This window comes from Microcaecilia unicolor, chromosome 3 (assembly GCF_901765095.1).
Source record: "Microcaecilia unicolor chromosome 3, aMicUni1.1, whole genome shotgun sequence".
NCBI lineage: Eukaryota > Metazoa > Chordata > Amphibia > Gymnophiona > Siphonopidae > Microcaecilia > Microcaecilia unicolor.
In genome coordinates this window covers 531310452-531333409 of record NC_044033.1, presented here as the reverse complement: position 1 = coordinate 531333409, position 22958 = coordinate 531310452, and the positions used below count along the sequence as shown (strand labels likewise).

General features: G+C 47.4%; 1 protein-coding gene across 2 annotated transcripts in view; it reads left to right on the top strand.

Annotated features, from left to right (window-relative positions):
• Positions 1-22958, top strand: part of REV3L (REV3 like, DNA directed polymerase zeta catalytic subunit) — a 567479-nt gene that overhangs the window by 202066 nt on the left and 342455 nt on the right. For both annotated transcript variants that reach the window (XM_030199216.1, XM_030199218.1), the window contains exon 11: positions 3308-3545. In XM_030199216.1, coding sequence (XP_030055076.1) covers positions 3308-3545 — 238 coding nt within the window. The remainder of the gene's footprint in view (positions 1-3307; positions 3546-22958) is intronic.

The window sequence follows — 22958 nt, the reverse complement described above, 5'->3', positions numbered from 1 at the left end:
GCTTTAGGATCCAACTCCACCCCCCGAGGGCCCTGTTTGTTCTGTTCCAGGCTGCACTCTCAGTTAGTTGGTAAATTTTTTAGGTCAATCTCAGTTATGTCCTCGCCGTTGCGAGGCCCAATTGACCATGGTTGTTGTTTTGAGTGAGCCTGGGGGCTAGGGATACCCCATCAGTGAGAACAAGCAGCCTGCTTGTCCTCGGAGAAAGCGAATGCTACATACCTGTAGAAGGTATTCTCCGAGGACAGCAGGCTGATTGTTCTCACAAACCCGCCCGCCTCCCCTTTGGAGTTGAGTCTTCCCTTGAAGTGTATTGTTTTGCTACATACTGGACTGGCCGGCTCGAGCCGGTTTCGGGCGGGAAGACGGCCGCGCATGCGCGGTGCGCATGGGCGCGCGAGGACTAGCAAAGGCCTTTGCTAGTAAACTTTCCGATGGAGGGGGCTGCCGAGGACGTCACCCATCAGTGAGAACAATCAGCTTGCTGTCCTCGGAGAATACCTTCTACAGGTATGTAGCATTCGCTATATTCCTTTCAAACAAGACATTAATGAAATCTCCAACGAAATCAACCAAAGTCTACACATCATGAACACCTGGGCAGATGCATTCCGACTGAAACTGAACGCAGAAAAAACCCAATGTCTCATACTTACCTCCCAATACAACACGAATAAATTTAACGCTATTAACACACCTAAACTAAATCTGCCAATCTCAGAAACTTTAAAAATCCTTGGAGTCACTATTGACCGCCACCTAACACTTGAGACTCACACGAACAACACAACCAAAAAAATGTTCTACTCCATGTGGAAACTGAAAAGAATAAGACCATTCATTCCAAGATCTGTCTTCCGCGGCCTAGTGCAATCACTCGTACTCAGTCACCTGGACTACTGCAACTCACTATACGCAGGCTGCAAAGAACAAATACTGAGGAAACTTCAAACAGCCCAGAATACAGCAGCCAGACTAATCTTCGGAAAACCAAAATACGAAAGTGCAAAACCCCTACGTGAGAAACTACACTGGCTCCCACTCAAGGAGCGCATCACTTTTAAAGTATGCACCTTAGTCCACAAAATCATTCACAGTGAAACCCCTGCATACATGTCTGATTTAATAGACCTGCCACCCAGAAACGCTAAAAGATCATCCCGAACTTTCCTCAACCTCCACTTCCCTAAGTGCAAAGGCATAAAATACAAAGTACTGCACGCATCAACCTTCTCTTATATGAGCACGCAATTCTGGAATACACTACCACGCAACCTGAAAACGATCTATGAACTAACTGACTTCCGCAAACTATTGAAGACTCATCTCTTTGAGAAAATTTATTGCAAGGATCAAAACACATGAAGTCCATACACACTAATAGAAATGCATCAATACACTCTCTTCTGAGTTCTCTTCTCCCGTATTTTCACCACACTTATAACCCTACCCACAGATAAAATTGTTATACCCTAATGTTCTCTTGTTATTGTTTTATCGCCCATCAATTCCCCATTGTTACATTCCATTGTTCTATTCCCCAAATGATATTTTGACTTTGACTTTGTCTTCCCATAACTCTTCACAATGTAACCCATAATCGTACTGCAACAAATTGTATTTCCATCATTCACAATGTATTGTAAGCCACACTGAGCCTGCAAATAGGTTGGAAAATGTGGGATACAAATGCAACAAATAAATCTAAAAGATTCAGAATTATAGAAGTAGACTAGATCGTTAAAATAAATTGGTAACTCACAGATTGCAGGTATGAACTTTAGAGTTTCTGGTTCTGATATCCTTGGATGGTCCAATTGATGCAGTTTGGTGTGGGCTTTTTCTTTATTGACCCAGAGGAAGGATAGAGGTAAATAAGGATCCAGCTTCAATCACAGAGCATGTGGAGAGTTATTTAGGGGAGAAAAATATTTCCTTTCTCCAACCAAAAATAAATGTAAGAAGTGCCGAGTAAAATTGAGGACTGATGCCTCAACACAGATTGAGCAGACGTCAGTAAAAGTTTGGGTTGTAAATAAGTAGAAAATGTAGTTATTTGATCTAAGTTGCAGAGCCTTATCACCACTTTGCATTTGACTTGCTATTCCTTATGCTGTTTCCTATTATTTTCAGTCTGATCCTTCTTCCATTTTCTGAAGGATTTCTTTTAGCTCTAATAGCTTCCTTCACCTCACTTTTTAACTATGCCGGCTGTCGTTTTGCCCTTCCTTCCTCCTTTTTTGTTAATACATGGAATATGTCTGGTCTGGGCTTCCAGGTTGGGATTTTTGAACAGCATCCATGCTTGATGTAAATTTTGACCTTCGCAGCTGTTCCTCTGTTTTTTGTTTTGTTTTATCATAGTAGATCCAGCATCATTCCTTCCCTAGTGGGTTCCATCACTATTTGTCTGAGCAGAGCAATTTGAAAGGCATAGACTGCTTTGGGCCTTCCCTTAGCTAGGCCCTGCCCTTGTGGAAACAGGAATTTCATCAGAGAAGGATGTAACCCAGCTAAGGCATGGCCCGGGGCAGCTTGCTTCTGTCACTGACTGTTGCCAGAGAGTTAGGGTAAGTTTACAGGATAGCCAGAGGGAGAGGAGGGAGGGGAAGAAAGATGGTGCACTGTGTAGGGAGAGGGGGGTGCGATTTTAGGAAGAGGTAGAGAGTTGATGCCAGACCCATAGGGAAGAGAGACAGTAGCCTGGCAGCTAGTGCAACAGGTAAGCACAGCTTGTGGTTTCTTTTGGTGCCTCCCTCCCCCGCCACACTTATGTTTACTGAGTTGCACCAACCCTGTTTTCTAAAATTATCCGGCATGCATGTGCCTAAAGATAGGAAACTTATATACACATACCCTGTATATGTATCTGTTTATCCTACCTTGGCAGAAGCATTCCCAGAGCGGGATTGGGAGTTGGGGTTGGACTTATGCATATATTTTATAAAATATTTTGTATAACATGTAAGTTCCTTTTTTTACTTTCTGCTGGATGAAATGGCAGGTTACAAATGTATTAATGTACATGCAAAATAAACCTTGAAATTTGCAAATGCAAAGAGCACATGCACTTTTGATGAGGTAATTTTCAAAGGGAAAGTGAAGTATAAATATACTTTTTTTTAAAAGGAAACTTGTGTAAATTATGCGCTTACCTACTGCAAAAGTTAGGCGGCCTGTTATAAAATTATCTTCTGCACTGGGTAAGTTAAGATTAAAAGCACAACACTGGCCTTCGTGGTCAGAAGTCATTCTGTTAATACTAAGTCCTTTAAGAAAGGCTCTGTTTCTATCTGTCTTTATTCAGTGGTAAACAGTCAGGATCAGGCCATGATAAATCTGCTGGCTGGTCTGGAAGGGGATGGGTATCAGCTGGAAGGATCCAGGCGGTTGTTGCAGCAAGGCTTCTCTGTGAACTGCAGCAATCTACAGAACAGTGATGATGAAGAAAATGAGCCACAAATTGAGAAGGAAGAGATGGAACTCAGCTTACTGATGTCCCAGAGATGGGATGCCAATCTTGAGAAGCACGAGGCCAAAGGAGGGTATGTGTCAGTTTTTCTGTTTCCTTTTCATAGTCTTAATGTTGTATTTTCTGTTCAGAACCTCAAGTGCAGATCATCAGTGGATGATGGTATTCACTTTCCTCTTCATTGAGTTCTAAACCAGAGCCACAGAGCAGTAAGAATCTGTGAATCAAAGTGTTTTTGGAGCAGGTGGTTTAACTTCAGCAGTAATCAGAATGTAATGTGGCCACAGTGTAGTCAAGTGGCAGAGTATTAGCCTCTCATCAAATTCATGTTGTCAATATTGATCAATAAGCCAAGACGCAATGTTTTTCAATCCTGGAGTTTATTTTACAGCTTCATCAAAAGCTACTACATGGATATAGTGTCCTTCAGTTTCTACCTCATTCTGTTAGTATAACTCACCATGGGTGAAGCAGACAGAAAAAGGAACGGAATTCATCATTCCCCAGTTCCCGCATTCTATGGTCTCGTAAAATGTTCAGGTCCCTCCTTTTCCCCAAGGACAAACAAGACGTAATATCCCATATGTGGGTTCCATCGTCTACATAGCCCCAGTGTGAACGCTGCCCTTGTACTTTAGAGAATGATACGGGGACAAAGTTTGTCCCTGCCCCATCCCTATGAGCTTTGTCATGGTCCCTTCCCCATCCCCATGAGATTTTTATTCCCATCCCCGCGAGCTCTGACTCCCATCTGCACAAGCCTCAAACTGGACAATGTTGCCACATTTAGACTGACTCTGGACAGACTTTCTGCATGAAGGAAGCTCTTCTCTTATTATTTAATACCTCACTGCATTCCACAAAACAAAAGGAGCAAGTTCCCACATGCTGTCTTCTTCTTTTGATGCAGGCACAGGAAAAAAAAGATGTTAAAAGCTCCCAGGTCTCAACTTAATTAAATGATTTTTAAAAATTGTACTTATAAATAATAAGTTTGATTGTTAAGCACCTGATATATAATATGTATGTTTTGGTAGCCCTTTACTAGGTGAAAACATTTCTGCATGAATACATGGAGTCCCTATAACCAGCCCCTCCAAATGACACAATGGTTTACAATTTAGAACTAATTACTGCTCTAACAGATGAAAATCAATGCTTCCTGTTTGTACATCCATATGCTGCACAAGCCGGCATGCTTGAAAATATAAGTGAGATCAAATAAAAATGCTACCAACAATAAAGAATAATCTGGATAGACCAGCTCATAGGTTTGCTTGCTTTGTTTGGGCGAACAGGGATGTTGGCTTTGTGGAGGAGAGGGAAGGGAGACTACTAACCTCATGGATTTCAGCCGTCATTCTGTGTCCGGTTCACTATCTAATGTCCTCTGTGAGCTCTTTCCTATTCGCTCCCTCCAGGCTCCTTGCACCACTGTCCTTCAATTTTTGGGCCGCCGGCAACATCAGTAAGGTAAGTAAACACTGCCTTTCGTGCAGCCAGCTGTCAGCGATTCACCAAGGCCAGCTCTGTGGCTTTCCTCCTGCCAAGTGCCACCCTCTCTACTGCATTTTCCTGTTTGATACTAAAGAGGAGGTTGCAGTAGAGAGGGCGGGACTTGACAAGAAAAAGGCCATGGAACTGACCTGTGTGAATCGCCGACACTGCTGGCTGTCTACAGGAAAGTGTAAGTGGTGATAGCCGTGGGGAGGAATGGATTTTTTTTTAACCACAGGAACAAGGCTTTTTTTACCGTTCTTGTAGGGCGGTAAAAAGTTTGTTTTACAGTGTTGCCGTTACCTCGTATTTAATGGGACTGAGTCAGCATGGGTTCAGCCAAGGGAAGTCTTACCTCACCAGTTTGCTTAATTTCTTTGAAGGCGTGAATAAATTTAGATAAAGGTCAGCTGGTTGATGTAGTGTATCTAGATTTTCAGAAAGTTTTTGACAAAGTCCCTCATGAGAAACTCCTGAGAAAATTAAAAAGCCAAGGAATAGGAGGCAGTGTTCTGTTGTAGATTAGGAACTGGTTAATGTATAGAAAGAGGATAGGGTTAAATGTTGGTTTATGTTTAATAAAATTTGCTAAAACTGGCTTTTTTTTCAGAGCTGCCAAAGGGTCCTGACTTTTGAGAGGAAGATTTTAGTACCCCCCCCCCCCCCCCCCCCCCCCCGCCCCACTCTACACCGTGGCTCTGCCCCCTGGCACACCTCACTCCCACGGCCATTCCAGAAAATATTTTATTTACACCAGTGACAGAAGGGATTGACAAGGAAGAGTGTTTCAGTTCAGTCTACTGCACCCCCTATTCAGCATCTACTCCTCACAGGGCTTAAGTGCACTCCAAAATATAAAACAAGAGGTAAAATAGACCCCAAAACATTTTGGCAAGAAATATACGATAACAACTGGGCACCAAAAAACGATGCAACTGACTTCTTCACTGTTTGGGATGAACGATGAAACAAAATCCTCAACAAAATAGCGCCTATACGTATAAAATACTGTGGTTTCACGAGGAACTAAAAATTCTAAAAACGCAAACTAGAAAATTAGAACGAAACTGGAAAACCCCCCAAAAACGAACAATCATTAAAGGCCTGGAAAGAAAGTCAAACAAAATACAAATATAAGTAAGACAATCCAAAAGAAACTTCTACAAATAGGCATAGATTACAAAGACCCAAAGAAATTATATAAACTAATAAACAACTTAACACCAAAACGGTAACTACACCAAATGCAAACCTCCCACATGCAGACAAACTTGCCACATACTTTGAAGAAAAAATTAGCAATCTACGCAAGAATCTGCATCAGGGAAATATTAATCCAGAAACCTTCATAAACGAACTAGATCCAAACCCAAGGGAATACCCGGCAGACTGTATTTGGAATAACTTCACTCATCTAAGCACCAAAATAATAGTTCACGCACTCAGAAAATTCTCCTCCGCTCACTGCCAACTAGACATCTTCCCCAACTATATAATGAACCTCCCCCCAATCAATACATCCCAGAACTCAGACCACCTTAATTATCTATTCAAAAAAGGCCTATTCCCACAGGACAGAGGAAATATCCTACTAACTCCCATCCCAAAAGACACACTCAAAAAAAAAAAGCAGAAGATACCTCGAATTACAGACCAATAGCATCCATACCCCTAACAACCAAATGGACAGAAGGTATAGTCGCCAAACAACTAACAGAATACCTCACTGATTTCAACATACTGCATGAATCTCAATCAGGCTTCAGACCTCATCACAGTACAGGAACAATACTAACCATACTCCTGACCAGATTCAAGCAGGAAATAGCAAGGGGTGAAAACATCCTCCTGCTCCAATTTGTCTATCAAGCGCGTTCGATATGGTCGACCACCACATACTACGGAGAATCCTCGACAAGATAGGAATGACAGGAAAAGTACTCTCCTGGATCAAGGGATTTCTGACATCCAGAACATACCAAGTCAAATCAAACTCAGATATATCGCCACCTTGCAAAGCGGAATGTGGAGTATGACAAGGATCACCGCTGTCACCTTGATGACACCACTGGCTAAATCTCTATCCAAACAAAGCCTCAGTCCATTTCTCTATGCAGATGACATCACCATCTATATTCCTTTCAAACAGAAGCCCACAGAAATCACCAAGGAAATAATAAACAGCATGACCATCATGGAATCCTGGGCATCGGCATTCAAGTTTTATTTATTTATTTGTTGCATTTGTACCCCACATTCTCCGAGGACAAGCAGGCTGCTTGTTCTCGCATATGGGTGACGTCCACGGCAGCCCCAGGTCTGGAAAATCTTCCTAGCAACAAAGGTTGCTAAAGCCTTCGAGCATGCACACCGCGAATGCGCGGCCATCTTCCCGCCCATCATGCGAGAGTCCTGCTTCAGTCTTCTTTTTTCCGCGGTCAAGAGCTGCTGTTTATGGCGGTTCTGTGCCCCAGAAAAGAAGAGCCTTCGGTTTTAGTCTGCTTCTCGCCGGTTTTTTCTTCTTCGTCATGCTTGTGTATGAGCTGTTTAGTTTTCTTTAAAAAAAAAAAAAAGAAAAGAAAAGTTTTTTCCCTTAGTTTCTTTAGTTTTCTCCTCAAGTTTCCTTTCATCATTGTGTGTGGCCATTTTGGCCACCCGTACAGGTTTTCTCCCTTTTTTGTGCCTTTCCTTTGGCACCATCGCAAATTTTGATTTCGCCGCTGCTATTTTTCCGTCGATGACATTGAGGCTCGCCAGCGGCTTCAAGAAGTGCACTTGGTGCAACCGGGCAATCTCAGGCACCGATTCTCATGCGTGCTGTATCCAGTGCCTTGGGCCTGACCATCGCCCAGACACATGTAATTTGTGTCTTAGCCTTAAAAAGCGGACACAAGCGTGGAGACAAGCTCAACGGGGACCGCCTGTTTGGAGCTTTGCCCGGTACTTCGACGTCGATGCCGGCACCAGAGAGTGCATTGCTCTCGGGAGCGCAGGTAATGGCTGTCCAGAGACCATCACATGTTGGCAGCAGTGAACCATCGAGTGGGTCTCCACCTGCCTCGAGGGCTCCTGCAGTGCAGGCCCATCGGGACCGACCACTTTTGGACCCGACCCCGAGGAGGCATGTGGATTCCACGTCCTCATCGGTACCGAGGGTACCGGTGACGTGTCTCGAGCAAAGGCAAAGAAGCACCATCATCGATCCTCTTCTCGTCACGGTACTGAGAGCTCCGGGGCGTCGAGGGAATCGGCCTCCGTGAAGTGTCGACGCCGGTAGGACTGCTCACCCTCCATACAAGAGGTGTCGATGCACCGGTCTCCGGACAGCCCGGTACCACCTCCTCCTCTTCGGCAGATTCTGGCCTCGACTCCTGTACCAACGCCATAGCTTTTCTCGACAGACACTCTGGAAGAGCGCCTCAATGCCATTCTTCCAGGGATCCTGGAAAGGCTGCTGCAACCGTCTGTTCCGGTACCGGAGGTGCTTGCGCCGACGGTACCATCGATAGATACGGCGGCTGGCTCCCCGCCTGTGGTGAGGCCCTCCACGTTGGTGCCACCTGCGGCATCGGCCTCGGCTGGCCCCCGGGTTGACTCTACATCGATGGAGGGAGCTTCATCGTCGCCGGCACGGGAGTCAACTTCTCGGCATCGCCATCGAGGACATAGCTCCTTGGCTTCGAGACAGGCTCGGCTTCGGATTGCAGTCAGAGAACTCCTGCCCGATACTGAAGGAGAGGCCTTTTGGGAAGCAGAGGAAGACCCAAGATATTTCTCTTCTGAGGAGTCTTGTGGTCTTCCCTCTGATCCGACTCCTTCGCCAGAGAGAAAGCTTTCTCCCCCTGAGACTTTGTCTTTCCTGTCCTTTGTCCGGGAAATGTCTACGGCCATTCCCTTCCTGGTGGTAACTGAGGATGAGTCCAGGGCTGAAATGTTCGAGGTCCTGGACTATCCTTCGCCACCTAAGGAGTCATCCACTGTTCCTCTACATAATGTCCTTAAGTAGACACTATTGAGGAACTGGATGAAACCACTATCTAACACCACCATTCCTAAAACGTTTGAATCCCAGTATAGGATTCATGGGGACCCAGAGTTGATGAATGCCCAGTTGCCTCATGACTCGGGGGTTGTGGATTTTGCTCTCAAGAGAGCCAAAAGTACGAGAGATTTCGCCTCGGCGCCCCGGGACGGGAGGCTCGGATTTTGGACCCTTTTGGGAGGAAGGCCTACCAGTCAGCTATGCTCATCTCCAAAATCCAGTCCTACCAGCTCTACACGAGCATTCACTTGCGGAATAATGTGAAGCAACTGGCGGACCTGGTCGATCAGCTCCCTTCGGAGCAGGCCAGGTCTTTTCAGGAGGTGGTCAGGCAGCTGAAGGTGTGTCATAAATTCTTGTTCAGGGGTACTTATGATTCTTTTAATGTAGCGTCCAGAGCCGCTGCTCAAGGTATAGTGATGCGCAGACTCTCGTGGCTGCGTGCCTCTGACCTCGACAATCGAGTCCAGCAGCGGCTTGCGGATGTTCCTTGCCGGGGGGGGATAATATTTTCGGCAAGAAAATCGAACAGGTGGTAGAGCAGCTCCACCAGCGGGAAACCGCATTCAACAAACTCTCCCACCGGGCGCCTTCAGCATCTACCTCGTCAGGTAGACGTTTTTACGGGGGAAGGAGGACTGCTCCCTATGCTTACTCTAAGCGTAGGTACAATCCACCTTCCCGCAGCCTGCTCAGGCTCAACCCCAGCGCACTCGTTCACATCAACAGTGTACACCTCGACAGGCCTCTGCAGCGCCCCAGCAAAAGCAAGGGACGGGCTTTTGATTGGCTGCAAGTGAGCATAGCCGCAATAAAAGTGTCCATGCCGGACGATCTACCGGTCGGGGGGAGGTTAAAATTTTTTCACCAAAGGTGGCCTCTTGTAACCTCTGATCGGTGGGTTCTTCAAATAGTCCGGCGAGGATACTCCCTCAATTTGAACTCCAAACCTCCAAATTGCCCACTGGGAGCTCAGTCCTTCAGCTTCCAGCACAGGCAGGTACTTGAGGAGGAACTCGCCGCTCTTCTCAGTGCCAATGTGGTCGAGCCCGTGCCACCGGGGCAAGAAGGGCTGGGATTCTATTCCAGGTACTTCCTTGTGCAAAAGAAAACAGGGGGGATGCGTCCCATCTTAGACCTAAGGGCCCTAAACAAATATCTGGTCTGAGAAAAGTTCAGGATGCTTTCCCTAGGCACCCTTCTTCCCATGATTCAGAAAAACGATTGGCTATGCTTATACACACATCCCGATACTGCCAGCTCACAGGCAGTATCTTCGATTCTGTCTGGGAACACGGCACTTTCAGTATTGTGTGCTGCCCTTTGGGCTCGCCTCTGTGCCCCGGGTGTTCACAAAATGCCTGGCGGTCGTTGCAGCATCGCTACGCAGGCTGGGAGTACATGTGTTCCCTTATCTCGACGATTGGCTGGTGAAGAACACCTCGGAGGCAGGAGCTCTGCAGTCCATGCAGATGATTCTCAAACTCCTGGAGCTACTGGGGTTTGTTATAAATTACCCAAAGTCCCATCTTATTCCTGTTCAACAACTAGAATTCATAGGAGCTTTTCTGCACTCTCAGACAGCTCGGGCCTATCTTTCTGAGGCGAGGGCGGACAACCTTCTGTCCCTGGTTTCCTTGGCCAGAGTGTCTCAGCAGATCACAGCTCGGCAGATGTTGAGACTCCTGGGCCATATGGCTTCCACAGTTCATGTGACCCCCATGGCATGCCTTCACATGAGATCTGCTCAGTGGACCCTAGCTTCCCAGTGGTATCAAGCTGCAGGGGATCTAGACGATGCAATCCTGTTGTCTACCGCTTTTCACAACTCCCTGATCTGGTGGGCGATTCGATCCAATTTGACCTTGGGACGTCCCTTCCAAATTTCTCAGCCTCAAAAAGTTCTGACTACGGATGCATCTCTCCTAGGGTGGGGAGCTCATGTAGATGGGCTCCATACTCAGGGAGCTTGGTCCCTTCAGGAATCAGGTCTTCAGATCAATCTCCTGGAGTTACGAGTGATCTGGAACGCTCTAAAAGCTTTCAGAGATCGGCTGCCCAATCAAATTATCCAAATTCAGACAGACAACCAGGTTGCCATGTACTACATCAACAAGCAGGGAGGCACCGGATCTCGCCCCCTGTGTCGGGAAGCCGTCCAGATGTGGCTTTGGGCCCGCTGTCACGTCATGTTTCTCCAGGCCACGTATCTGGCAGGCGTAAATAACAGTCTGGCTGACAGGTTGAGCAGGATAATGCAAGCTCATGAATGGTCTCTCAACAGGACAGTTGTCCGCAAGCTCTTCCGAGCATCGGTGGATCTTTTTGCCACTCAGCTCAATCACAAGGTCCCTCAATTCTCTTCCAGACTTCAGGCCTACGACAGGCTAGCCTCGGATGCCTTTCTCCTACATTGGGGGTCAGGCCTTCTATATGCGTATCATCCCATACCTCTGGTGTGGAAGACTTTTGCTGAAACTACAGCAAGACCGCGGAACCATGATTCTGATTGCACCCTTTTGGCTGCGTCAGATTTGGTTCCCTCTTCTTCTGGAGTTGTCCTCCGAAGAATCAAGGGGGCGCTTCTGCATCCCAGCCTCCAGTCTCTGGCTCTCATGGCCTGGATGTTGAGGGCGTAGATTTCCCCTCCTTGGGTCTTTCTCAGGGTGTCTCCCGAGTCTTGCTTGCTTCCAGGAAAGATTCCACGAAGAGGTGTTACTCTTTTAAATGGAGGAGGTTTGCCGTCTGGTGTGATAGCAAGGCCCTAGATCCTCGCTCTTGTCCTTCACAGACCCTGCTTGAATACCTTCTGCACTTGTCAGAGTCTGGTCTTAAAACCAACTCCGTAAGAGTTCACCTTAGTTCTATTAGTGCTTATCATTATTGTGTGGAAGGTAAGCCTATCTCTGGACAGCCTTTAGTTGTTCGATTCATGAGAGGTTTGCTTTTGTCAAAGCCCCCTGTCAAACCTCTTACGGTGTCATGGGATCTCAACGTCGTCCTCACCCAGCTGATGAAAGCTCCTTTTGAGCCACTGGATTCCTGCCATCTGAAGTATTTGACCTGGAAGGACATTTTCTTGTTGGCTGTTACTTCAGCTCATAGAGTCAGTGAGCTTCAAGCCTTGGTAGCCCATGCTCCCTATACAAAATTTCATCATAACAGAGTAGTCCTCCGCACTCACCCTAAGTTCTTGCCGAAGTTGGTGTCGGAGTTCCATCTTAACCAGTCAATTGTCTTGCCAACATTCTTTCCCCGTCCTCATACCCGCCTTGCTGAACGTCAGTTGCATACATTGGACTGCAAGAGAGCTTTGGCCTTCTATTTGGAGCGGACAAGCCCCTTCAGACAGTCCGCCTAAATGTTTGTTTCTTTTGATCCCAACAGAAGGGGAGTGGCTGTTGGGAAACGCACCATTTCCAACTGGCTAGCAGATTGCATTTCCTTCACTTACGCCCAAACTGGGCTGACTCTTGAGGGTCATGTCATGGCTCATAATGTTAGAGCCATGGCAGCGTCAGTGGCCCACTTGAAGTCAGCCACTATTGAAGAGATTTGCAAGGCTGCAACATGGTCATCAGTCCACACATTCACATCTCATTACTGCCTTCAGCAGGATAGCCGACGCGACAGTCGGTGCTGCAGAATCTGTTTGGGGTTTAGAATCCAACTCCACCCCCCCTAGGCCCATTTTTATTCTGTTCCAGGCTGCACTCTCAGTTAGATGTTTCTTCGTAGGTCAATTTTTGTTATGTCCTCGCCGTTGCGAGGCCCAATTGACCATGTTTGTTGTTTTGAGTGAGCCTGGGGGCTAGGGATACCCATATGAAATGAGATTGAAGGGGGGCAGACTCAAGAAAAATGTCAGGAAGTATTTTTTCACGGAGAGAGTAGTGGATGCTTGGAATGCCCTCCCGCAGGAGGTGGTGGAGATGAAAACGGTAACGGAATTCAAACATGCATGGGATAAACATAAAGGAATCCTGTTCGGAAGGAAGGGATCCTCAGGAGCTTAGCAGAGATTGGATGGCAGAGGCGGGGCTGGTGGTTGGGAGGCAGGGTTAGTACTGGGCAGACTTATACGGTCTGTGCCCTGAAAAAGACAGATACAAATCAAGGGGCTGGTGGTTGGGAGGTGGGGCTAGTGCTGGGCAGACTTATACGGTCTGTGCCCTGAAAAAGACAGATACAAATCAAGGTAAGGTATACACAAAAAGTAGCACATATGAGTTATCTTGTTGGGCAGACTGGATGGACCATGCAGGTCTTTTTCTGCTGTCATCTACTATGTTACTATGTTATATGTGAGAACAAGCAGCATTCTTGTCCTCGGAGAAAGCTAAGTTACTTACCTGTAGCAGGTATTCTCCAAGGACAGCAGGCTGATTGTTCTCACCAACCCTCCCCTTTGGAGTTGTTCTTTTCTTTGGTTTTGCTTCATAAGTTGACTGAAGCGGGACTCTTGCGCGACGGGCAGGAAGATGGCTGCGCATGCGCGGTGTGTGCACCCACGCGCTCGAAGGCTTTAGCTACCTTTGTTGCTAGGAAGATTTTCCGTACCTGGGGCTGCCGTGGACGCCGCCCATATGTGAGAACAATCTGCCTGCTGTCCTCGGAGAATACCTGCTACAGGTAAGTAACTTCGCTTTTTCCCACCTATTTGCAGGCTCAATGTTGCTTACATAGTACCGTCAATGCGTTTGCTCAGTTGGTTGATAACAAGTACAAGGTTGAAATGTGATCGTATGAGGTATATGTGGAGGGTTGGGAAGGATGAAGTACGATCAAAGTTATGCTGTGTTGCTGGGTGAAGAGGTTTACGTGGTGTCGTTGGGGTAGGCCTTTTTGAAGAGGATGGTTTTTTAGTGATTTCCTGAAGTTCTGGTGGTCGTGGATTGTTTTCAGGGCTTTTGGGGTTGCCATTCCATAGTTGTGCGCTTATGTAGGAGAAGCCGGCTGCATAAGTTTTGTATCTCAGTCCTTTGCTATTTGGGTAGTGTAGGTTAAATAGGATCTTGACAGTCTGACTTTGTTTCTTATTGGTAGATCAGTAAGGTCTGTCATGTATCCTGGGACGCAGCCATATATGATTTTGTGGACTAAGGTACAGATTTTGAAGATGATCCATTCTTTGATTGGGAGCCAATGTAACTTTTCTCGAAGAGGTTTGGCACTTTCGAATCGTGTTTTGCTGAATATCAGCCTGACTGCTGTATTTTGGGCGGTCTGGAGTTTTTTTATGAGTTCTTTGCAACCCGCGTAGATTCCGTTGCAGTAGTCTGCATAGCTTAGAACCATTGATTGAGGTAATTAAATTTGCTGATGACACAAAGTTATTCAAAGTCGTTAACTCGCGGCAGGATTGTGAAAAATTACAGAAGGACCTTACCAGCCTGGGAGACTGGGCGGCTAGATGGCAGATGACGTTTAATGTGAGCAAGTGCAAGATGATGCATGTGGGAAAAAAGAACCCGAATTATAGCAATGTCATGCAAGGTTCCACGTTAGAAGTTACGGACCAAGAAAGGGATCTGGGTGTCGTTGTCGATAATACACTGAAACCTTCTGCTCAGTGTGCTGCTGCGGCTAGGAAAGCGAATAGAATGTTGGGTATTATTAGGAAAGGTATGGAAAACAGGTGTGAGGATGTTATAATGCCGTTATATCGCTCCATGGTGCGACCACACCTTGAGTATTGTGTTCAATTCTGGTCGCCGCATCTCAAGAAAGATCTAATGGAATTGGAAAAGGTGCAGAGAGGGCGACTAAAATGATAGCGGGGATGGGACGACTTCCCTATGAAGAAAGACTAAGGAGGCTAGGGCTTTTCAGCTTGGAGAAGAGAAGGCTGAGGGGAGACATGATAGAGGTATATAAAATAATGAGTGGAGTGGAACAGGTGGATGTGAAGCGTCTGTTCACGCTTTCCAAAAATACTAGGACTAGGGGGCATGCGATGAAACTACAGTGTAGTAAATTTAAAACAAATCGGAGAAAAAGTTTCTTCACCCAAAGCGTAATTAAACTCTGGAATTCGTTGCCGGAGAACGTGGTGAAGGCGGTTAGCTTGGCAGAGTTTAAAAAGGGGTTAGCCGGTTTCCTAAAGGGCAAGTCCATAAACCGCTACTAAATGGATTTGGGAAAAATCCACAATTCTGTGAATAACATGTATAGAATGTTTGTACGTTTGGGAAGCTTGCCAGGTGCCCTTGGCCTGGATTGGCCGCTGTCATGGACAGGATGCTGGGCTCGATGGACCCTTTGTCTTTTCCCAGTGTGGTATTACTTATGTACTTATGTAGTTAGGTATCGAAAGGTTGCTCTTGAGAAGAAAGGTTTTAGTCGTTTGAGCTTCCACATTGAGTAGAACATTTTCTATGTTACAGAATTTATTTAACTCTCGAGAGTAAGGTTGCGGTTGAGTGTGATGCTGAGTATTTTCAGGCTGTCTGAGGTGGGGAAGGTATGTCCTGGCGTATTTATGGTTGTGGGTTTATACTTGTTATGTTGAGAGGAGAGGATGAGTCAATGTGTTTTTTCAGTATTCAGTTTGTTTGTTTGTTTGTTTATTTATTTGTTGCATTTGTATCCCACATTTTCCCACCTATTTGCAGGCTCAATGTGGCTTACAGAGACCTGTTATGGCATCGCCATTCCAGGATATCAGATACAATTGGTAGTGTGACAGTATTAAGGATAAGAGGAATGAAAAAAGATCTAAGCAGGTTGTTATAAAGAAATGACATTCGGAACAGGGTGGATTGGCGAGATGGTGTAGTTACTCTATGGGTTCTCTTTGTAGGCCTTGTTGAAGAGATACGTCTTTAGAGATTTACGAAAGTTAGATAATTCGCTGATTCTTTTCACTTCATTTGGTAGTGCATTCCATAATTGCGTGCTTAAGTAAGAGAAGGTAGTCGCATGCATTAGCTTGTATTTTAGTTCTTTACAGCTGGGGAAGTGTAGATTAAGAAATTTGCGGGATGATCTTTTGGCATTTCTGGGAGGTAGGTCTACGAGGTCTGACATGTAGGTTGGGGCGTCTCCGTGGATGATTTTGTGTACAATCGTGCAGATCTTGAATGCGATACGCTCCTTAAGTGGGAGCCAGTGAAGTTTCTCTCCTAGCGGTTTTGCACTTTCATATTTTGCTTTACCGAATATGAGTCTGGCAGCTGTATTCTGGGCTGTTTGGCGTTTCTTGATAGTCTGTTCTTTGCAGCCCACGTACAGTGCGTTGCAATAGTCCAGGTGGCTTAATACCATTGACTGTACCAGGTTGTGGAAGATGGATCTCGGGAAGTAGGGTTTTACTCGTTTGAGTTTCCACATGGAGTGGAACATTTTTTTCGTTGTGTTCTTCACGTGGGTTTGAGTGTGATGTTTCGATCAATGGTGACTCCAGGAATTTTCAGGTTGTTTGAGACGGGGAGAGAGAAGTTTGGTGTGGTTATGGTGGTGAAGTTGCTTGTGTTATGTTATAAAGTGAGTACCAGACATTGTGTTTTTTCTGTGTTAAGTTTTAACTGGAATGCATCCGCCCAGATGTGCATGATTTGAAGGCTTTGGTTGATCTCATTGGTGATTTCCTATAGGTCATGTTTAAACGGGATAAAAATCGTGACGTCATCTGCATATATGTAGGGGTTGAGGTCTTGATTGGCTAGTAGTTTGGCTAAGGGTATCATCATTAGGTTGAAGAGGGTCAGTGAGAGGGGAGATCCCTGGGGGACTCCACATTCAGGTGTCCATGGGTCTGATGTCTCCGCATTCGTTGTTACTTGGTATGATCTTGTGGTTAGGAATCCTCTGAATCAGTTAAGAACTTTACCTCCAATTTCAAAGTATTCTAGTACGTGTAGTAATATTCCATGATTGACCATGTCGAAAGCACTGGACATGTCAAATTGTAGGAGGAGTATGTTGTTGCCAGTTGTGATTATTTGTTTAAATGAGTTCATTACGGACACTAGCACCGTTTCTGTACTGTGGTTCGACTGAAATCCTGATTGAGACTCGTGTAAAATTGAATATTTGTTTAGGTAGTCTGTAAATTGCTTCGTCATTTTGCCTTCCATGAGTTTGGTTATGAGCGGAATAGATGCTACTGGGCGATAGTTAGTTAAGTCCATTGTGCTTTTCTTTGCATCTTTAGGTAGGGGAGTGAGTAGAATGTTTCCTTTATCCATGGGGAAGAGGCCATTTTGTAGCAGGTAATTCAGGTGTTCCGTGATGTCTGTTTTGAATTGTTGAGGGGCAGATCTAATAAGGCTGGTAGGGCAGATGTCTAGTTTGGCATATCTTCCGAGCAATTGTGAGATGTTGTCAGGCGAAAGTGTGCCAAAATTGGTCCATGATCGGTCTGCCGGATATTCCCCGGGTGTGGGGTCTAAACATTCGAGGGGGGTTGTATAATCAGTTATATTGGTAGGTATCATAAGTTGCAGCTTAATAATTTTTTCCTTAAAGTAGTTAGCGAGGTTGGCTGCAGATGGGGTGTCAGTGTTGTTAGTAGTGGCCGGTGTAGTATTCAGTAGTTTATTTACGAGTAGGAAGAGTTTGTGTGTATCCTTGTAGTGTGGTCCAATTTTGGTTTTATAGTATGTTCTTTTAGTTTGATGGCATATTTGTATTTTCTTTGTAGCTGTTTCCAGTTTTTTAAAGTGTGGATTCATCTTTTTTCTTGTTCCAAGTTCGTTCTAATCTTCTGACTTGTGTTTTTAGTTCTTTCAGTTCTTCGTTAAACCATGGATTTGAATTATTTCTACGTGAGGATCTAGTTTGAAGCAGAGCTATGTTGTCTAGTTCGATTCTGTACCTGTTGTCCCATTGTTGAAGAAACTGGATTGAGTCTGTAGGTGCTGTCCATTCGTCACTGTAAAGTTGTTGCCAGAATGTTAACGGGTCTATTTTACCTCTTGTAGTATAGGTTTGTTGTTTTTGTTGAGCGCTTTTTGTTCGCCAGTAAAGGGAGAGGTTTGCTGTGTAGTGATTGGACCATGGTGTGGCTGTCCATATTGTATCTGTTGGTGTGAGATGTGGTTCTGATGAGAATCTGTGAGTGATGATATCCAGTGTATGTCCCTTATTGTGGGTGGGTTGCATGTTAGGCCAGTGGAACTCCCGTAGTTGGAGGAAGTCTCTGCATTCGCAAACGTTGTTTAAGTTAGTGTCCTCCATGTGAAGGTTGATGTCACCTGCTGTGAGAAGGTTTTGGGTGGATAGACAGGAGTTCGATATAAAATCCGTAAAATGTGTTTGGGAATCTTGCCAGTTGCCTGATGGTCTATAAAACAGGATAAGGTTTAAGTGGTTGTGTAGGATTGAGTGGTTGATTCTGAGGCTATTTCAAGCTGGGGAAGAATGGATTCGGCTGTTGTTGTGACTGTGAATTGGGAGTTGTACATTATAGCTATGCCTCCTCCTCTTTTTCCGTCTCTTGTCCAGTGGGTGATTTTGTACCCTGGGGGGCAAAGATCTAAGATTATGGGGTCTTTGGAGTCATGAATCCAGGTTTCACTAATAAGTAGGAAATCGAGATTATCAGATGTGATCTAGTCTGTTATTGTTGTGGTTTTGTTGACTATGGATCTGGCATTTATATAGCCTATTTGTATTAGTTGTTGGGATTCAGTTGAATTCGAGGTTGTGATGATTTCAATCAGTTGTCTGTCTTCTTGGTAATTGAGTTTGTTGGGTCCCTTCTTTCCTTTCTGTTGGTGGTGTCCGTGCCATTTTTTGATTTTTTGGTTAGGTGTAATGTAATTGGGTTGTGTGTGTAGTTTATGTATTGTGGGGATTTTATTGTTTGTGAGGGGAGATGTGAGTGCGTATTGGATTAGGGAGAGACAGTAGATGATTAGGAGTAGTTTGTTGGTGTTCATAATGATGTACTTTTATGTAATGCAGCAGGAGCGTGTGAGGGTAAGTTTTCTGTTGGAATGAGTTTGCCCAGGAGTCCAGGCCATTGTTGATTTTATTGGTTATTTCTGTCAGATCATGTCTGAAGGGGATGTAGATTGTGACATCATCTACGTAAATGGATGGGTTGAGGCCTCGGTTGGATAAGGAATATGCCAGTGGAGTCATCATCATGTTGAAGAGTATTGGTGATAATGGTGATCCCTGACGTACTCCGCAGACTGCTTTCCACGGTGGTGAAATGTTTGAATTTGATTTTACTTGATAAGTTCTGGTGGTTAGAAAACCTTTGATCCAGTTAAGTACATTTCCTTCAATCCCGAAGTGGCCTAGTAGTCTTAGTAGTATGTTGTGGTTTACCATGTCGAATGCACTCGACATGTCGAATTGGAGGAGGAGTATTCTATTACCAATGGCTATCTCCTATTTGAATTTGGCCAGGAGGGTAACTAGGACAGTTTCGGTGCTATGATGGGATCGGAATCCTGATTGTGAATTATGTAGTATTGAGAACTCGTCCATGTATTCCATAAGCTGTTTAGTCACCAAGCTCTCCATCATTTTTACTACTAATGGGATAGACGCAACTGGGCGGTAGTTAGTGAGATTGTGCTTTTCTTGGCGTCTTTTGGTATTGGGGTGAGTAGGATGTTGCCATGTTTCTCAGGGAAGAGACCTTGTTGTAACATGAAGTTTAGGTGGGATGTTAGGTCTGTTCTCCGAGGACAAGCAGGCTGCTTGTTCTCACGACTGGGTGACGTCCGCGTCAGCCCCCACCAACCGGAAGAAGCTTCGCGGGCGGTCCGCACGCAGGACACGCCCACCGCTCATGCGCGGCCGTCTTCCCGCCCGTGCGCGACCGTTCCCGCCAGTTCCTTTTTTCCCGCGACTGGAGAGAGTCGTGCCTTCGCCGCTCTCTCTGTTCTCAGCCCCGGAAAAACCGTCGCGTTTACGCGAACTTCTTTATTTTATTTTATTTAGTTGCCGCGCGCTCCACTTTTCTTTCTTTTATAAAAAAAAAAAAAAGGAGCACGCGCTCCCATTTTCCCTCGTCTCCAGCGGGGGCGTCGCGTTACGGCCTAGTGGCCGCACGGTCGATTTCTTTTTTCGAGGTGTGATTACCGCCACCATTGACGACTTTAACTTCGCCGACGCGATTTTTCCGTCGATGTCCTCGAAGGTCCCGAGTGGATTTAAAAAGTGTGGTCGGTGCGGCCGGCCGATCTCGCAGACCGACACCCACGCTTGGTGCCTCCAGTGCCTCGGGCCGGAGCACAATATCAAGTCGTGTTCTCTGTGTCTCGGTCTCCGGAAACGGACTCAGGTTGCGAGGCAAGTTCTTCGGGACCGTCTTTTTGGAACTTGCGCCGGCCCCTCGACGTCGACCTCGACGGCATCGGTATCGACGGCCGGTTCTTCGGTACCGGTATCGATGCCCGAGAAATCGGCACCGATGGCATCGACCCCAGGAGCACAGGTCCCGTCGGCCCGCCGGTCCTCCGGTGAAGGTAGGGGTGAGAGGCCGCGTGGGCAATCGGCCCATGGCCCTCGGGACCGAACCCTGTCGGACCCGGTTCCTCGTGACTGAGGGGGATCGACCTCCTCCTCCTCTGCTCCACCTGGCGCCGATGACGGGCATCGGAAAAAATCAAAAAAGCACCGTCATCGGTCGCCCTCGATGCACCAGGGTTCCGGTGCCGGCAAGGAGTCGACGCCGAAGCGTCCTTGTCGTGAGGAGAGATCCCCTTCGGTGGTGGAGGTACCGCCGCGTCAGGGTCCCAGCACTTCGGTGCCGTCTCCTGGACCCGAGCAGCTTCCGGCACCGACACCTCTACCGGCCCCACCGTCTTTCCCGGCAGCGGGCCTGGACGAGTGCCTCCGAGCCATCCTTCCGGGGATCCTGGAAGGGCTGATGCGCCAGGCTGTGCCGGTGCCGGGGGTGCTTGCGCCCTCGGCGCCGTTGACTGTGGCGCCGGCGAGCTCTAGCCCGGTGCCGAGGTTGTTGACACCGCCGCCGTTTGCGGCGCCGGTCTCGACCGCCACGCAGGTGGAGTCCCCGTCGACGTCGATGGAGGAAGCTTCGTCCCCGCCGGCGCGGGAGTCCACCGCTCGACGACACCGAGGCCTCGGTGCCTCGACGTCGAGCCGGGCCCGGTTAAGGACTCAGCTACATGAGCTTATGTCCGATACCGAGGAAGAGGCCTCGTGGGGGGAAGAGGAGGACCCCAGATATTTCTCCTCAGAGGAGTCTGCGGGCCTCCCCTCTGACCCCACGCCTTCACCGGAGAGGAAACTCTCACCCCCGGAGAGCCTCTCTTTTGCCTCTTTTGTCAGGGATATGTCTATCTGCATTCCCTTCCCTGTGGTCTCTGTGGATGAGCCGAGGGCTGAGATGCTCGAGGTCCTCGACTATCCATCACCACCTAGAGAGTCCTCCAAGGTGCCGTTGCACAATGTCCTCAAAGAGACACTGCTTCGGAACTGGATGAGACCGCTATCTAATCCCATCATCCCCAAGAAAGCGGAATCCCAGTACAGAATCCACTCTGACCCAGAGTTAATGCGGCCCCAATTGCCCCATGACTCGGCGGTCGTGGATTCTGCTCTCAAGAGGGCACGGAGTTCGAGGGATACCGCCTCGGCGCCCCCGGGGCGGGAGTCTCGCACTCTGGACTCGTTTGGGAGGAAGGCCTACCAATCCTCCATGCTCGTGACCCGCATCCAGTCATACCAGCTCTATACGAGCATTCACATGCGGAACAATGTGAAGCAACTGGCGGACCTGGTCGATAAGCTCCCGCCGGAGCAGTCCAGGCCTTATCAGGAGGTGGTCAGGCAGCTGAAGGCGTGCAGAAAGTTCCTGTCCAGGGGTATCTATGACACCTGTGACGTGGCATCTCGTGCTGCGGCCCAAGGTATAGTGATGCGCAGGCTCTCATGGCTGCGTGCCTCTGACCTGGACAACCGCACCCAGCAGAGACTGGCCGACGTTCCTTGCTGGGGGGATAATATTTTTGGTGAGAAGGTCGAGCAGCTGGTGGACCAACTGCATCAGTGGGAAACCGCCCTCGACAAGCTCTCCCACCGCGCCTTCAGCATCCACCTCAGCAGGTGGACGTTTTTCCCGGGCCCGGCAGGCTGCACCCTATTCTTTTGCAAAGCGTAGGTACACCCAGCCGGCCCGAAGGCCTCATCAGGCACAGGGACAGTCCCAGCGCGCTCATTCTCATCAACAGCGTGCGCCCAAGCAGCCCCCTGCGCCTCCACAGCAAAAGCCGGGGACGGGCTTTTGACTGGATCCACGGGAACATAGCCGCCCTCAAAGTGTCCGTACTGGACGATCTGCCGGTCGGGGGGAGGTTAAAATTTTTCACCAAAGGTGGCCTCTCATAACCTCCGACCAGTGGGTTCTCCAAATAGTGCGGTGCGGATACGCCCTGAATTTGGCCTCCCTGCCACCAAATTGTCCTCCGGGAGCTCAATCCTTCAGCTCCCATCACAAGCAGGTACTTGCAGAGGAACTCTCCGCCCTTCTCAGCGCCAATGCGGTCGAGCCCGTACCACCCGGGCAGGAAGGGCAGGGATTCTATTCCAGGTACTTCCTTGTGGAAAAGAAAACAGGAGGGATGCGTCCCATCCTAGACCTGAGAGGCCTGAACAAATTCCTGGTCAAAGAAAAGTTCAGGATGCTTTCCTTGGGCACCCTTCTGCCAATGATTCAGATTTAAAGGACGCATACACTCACATCTCGATACTGCCAGCTCACAGACAGTATCTCAGATTCCGCCTGGGTGCACGGCACTTTCAGTATTGTGTGCTGCCCTTTGGGCTCGCCTCTGCCCCACGAGTGTTTACAAAGTGCCTCGTGGTGGTGGCAGCGTATTTACGCAAGCTGGGAGTGCACGTGTTCCCATAGCTCGACGATTGGCTGGTCAAGAACACCTCGGAGGCAGGGCCCTCCGGTCCATGCAGTGCACTACTCAACTCCTGGAGCTGCTGGGGTTTGTGATAAATTACCCAAAGTCC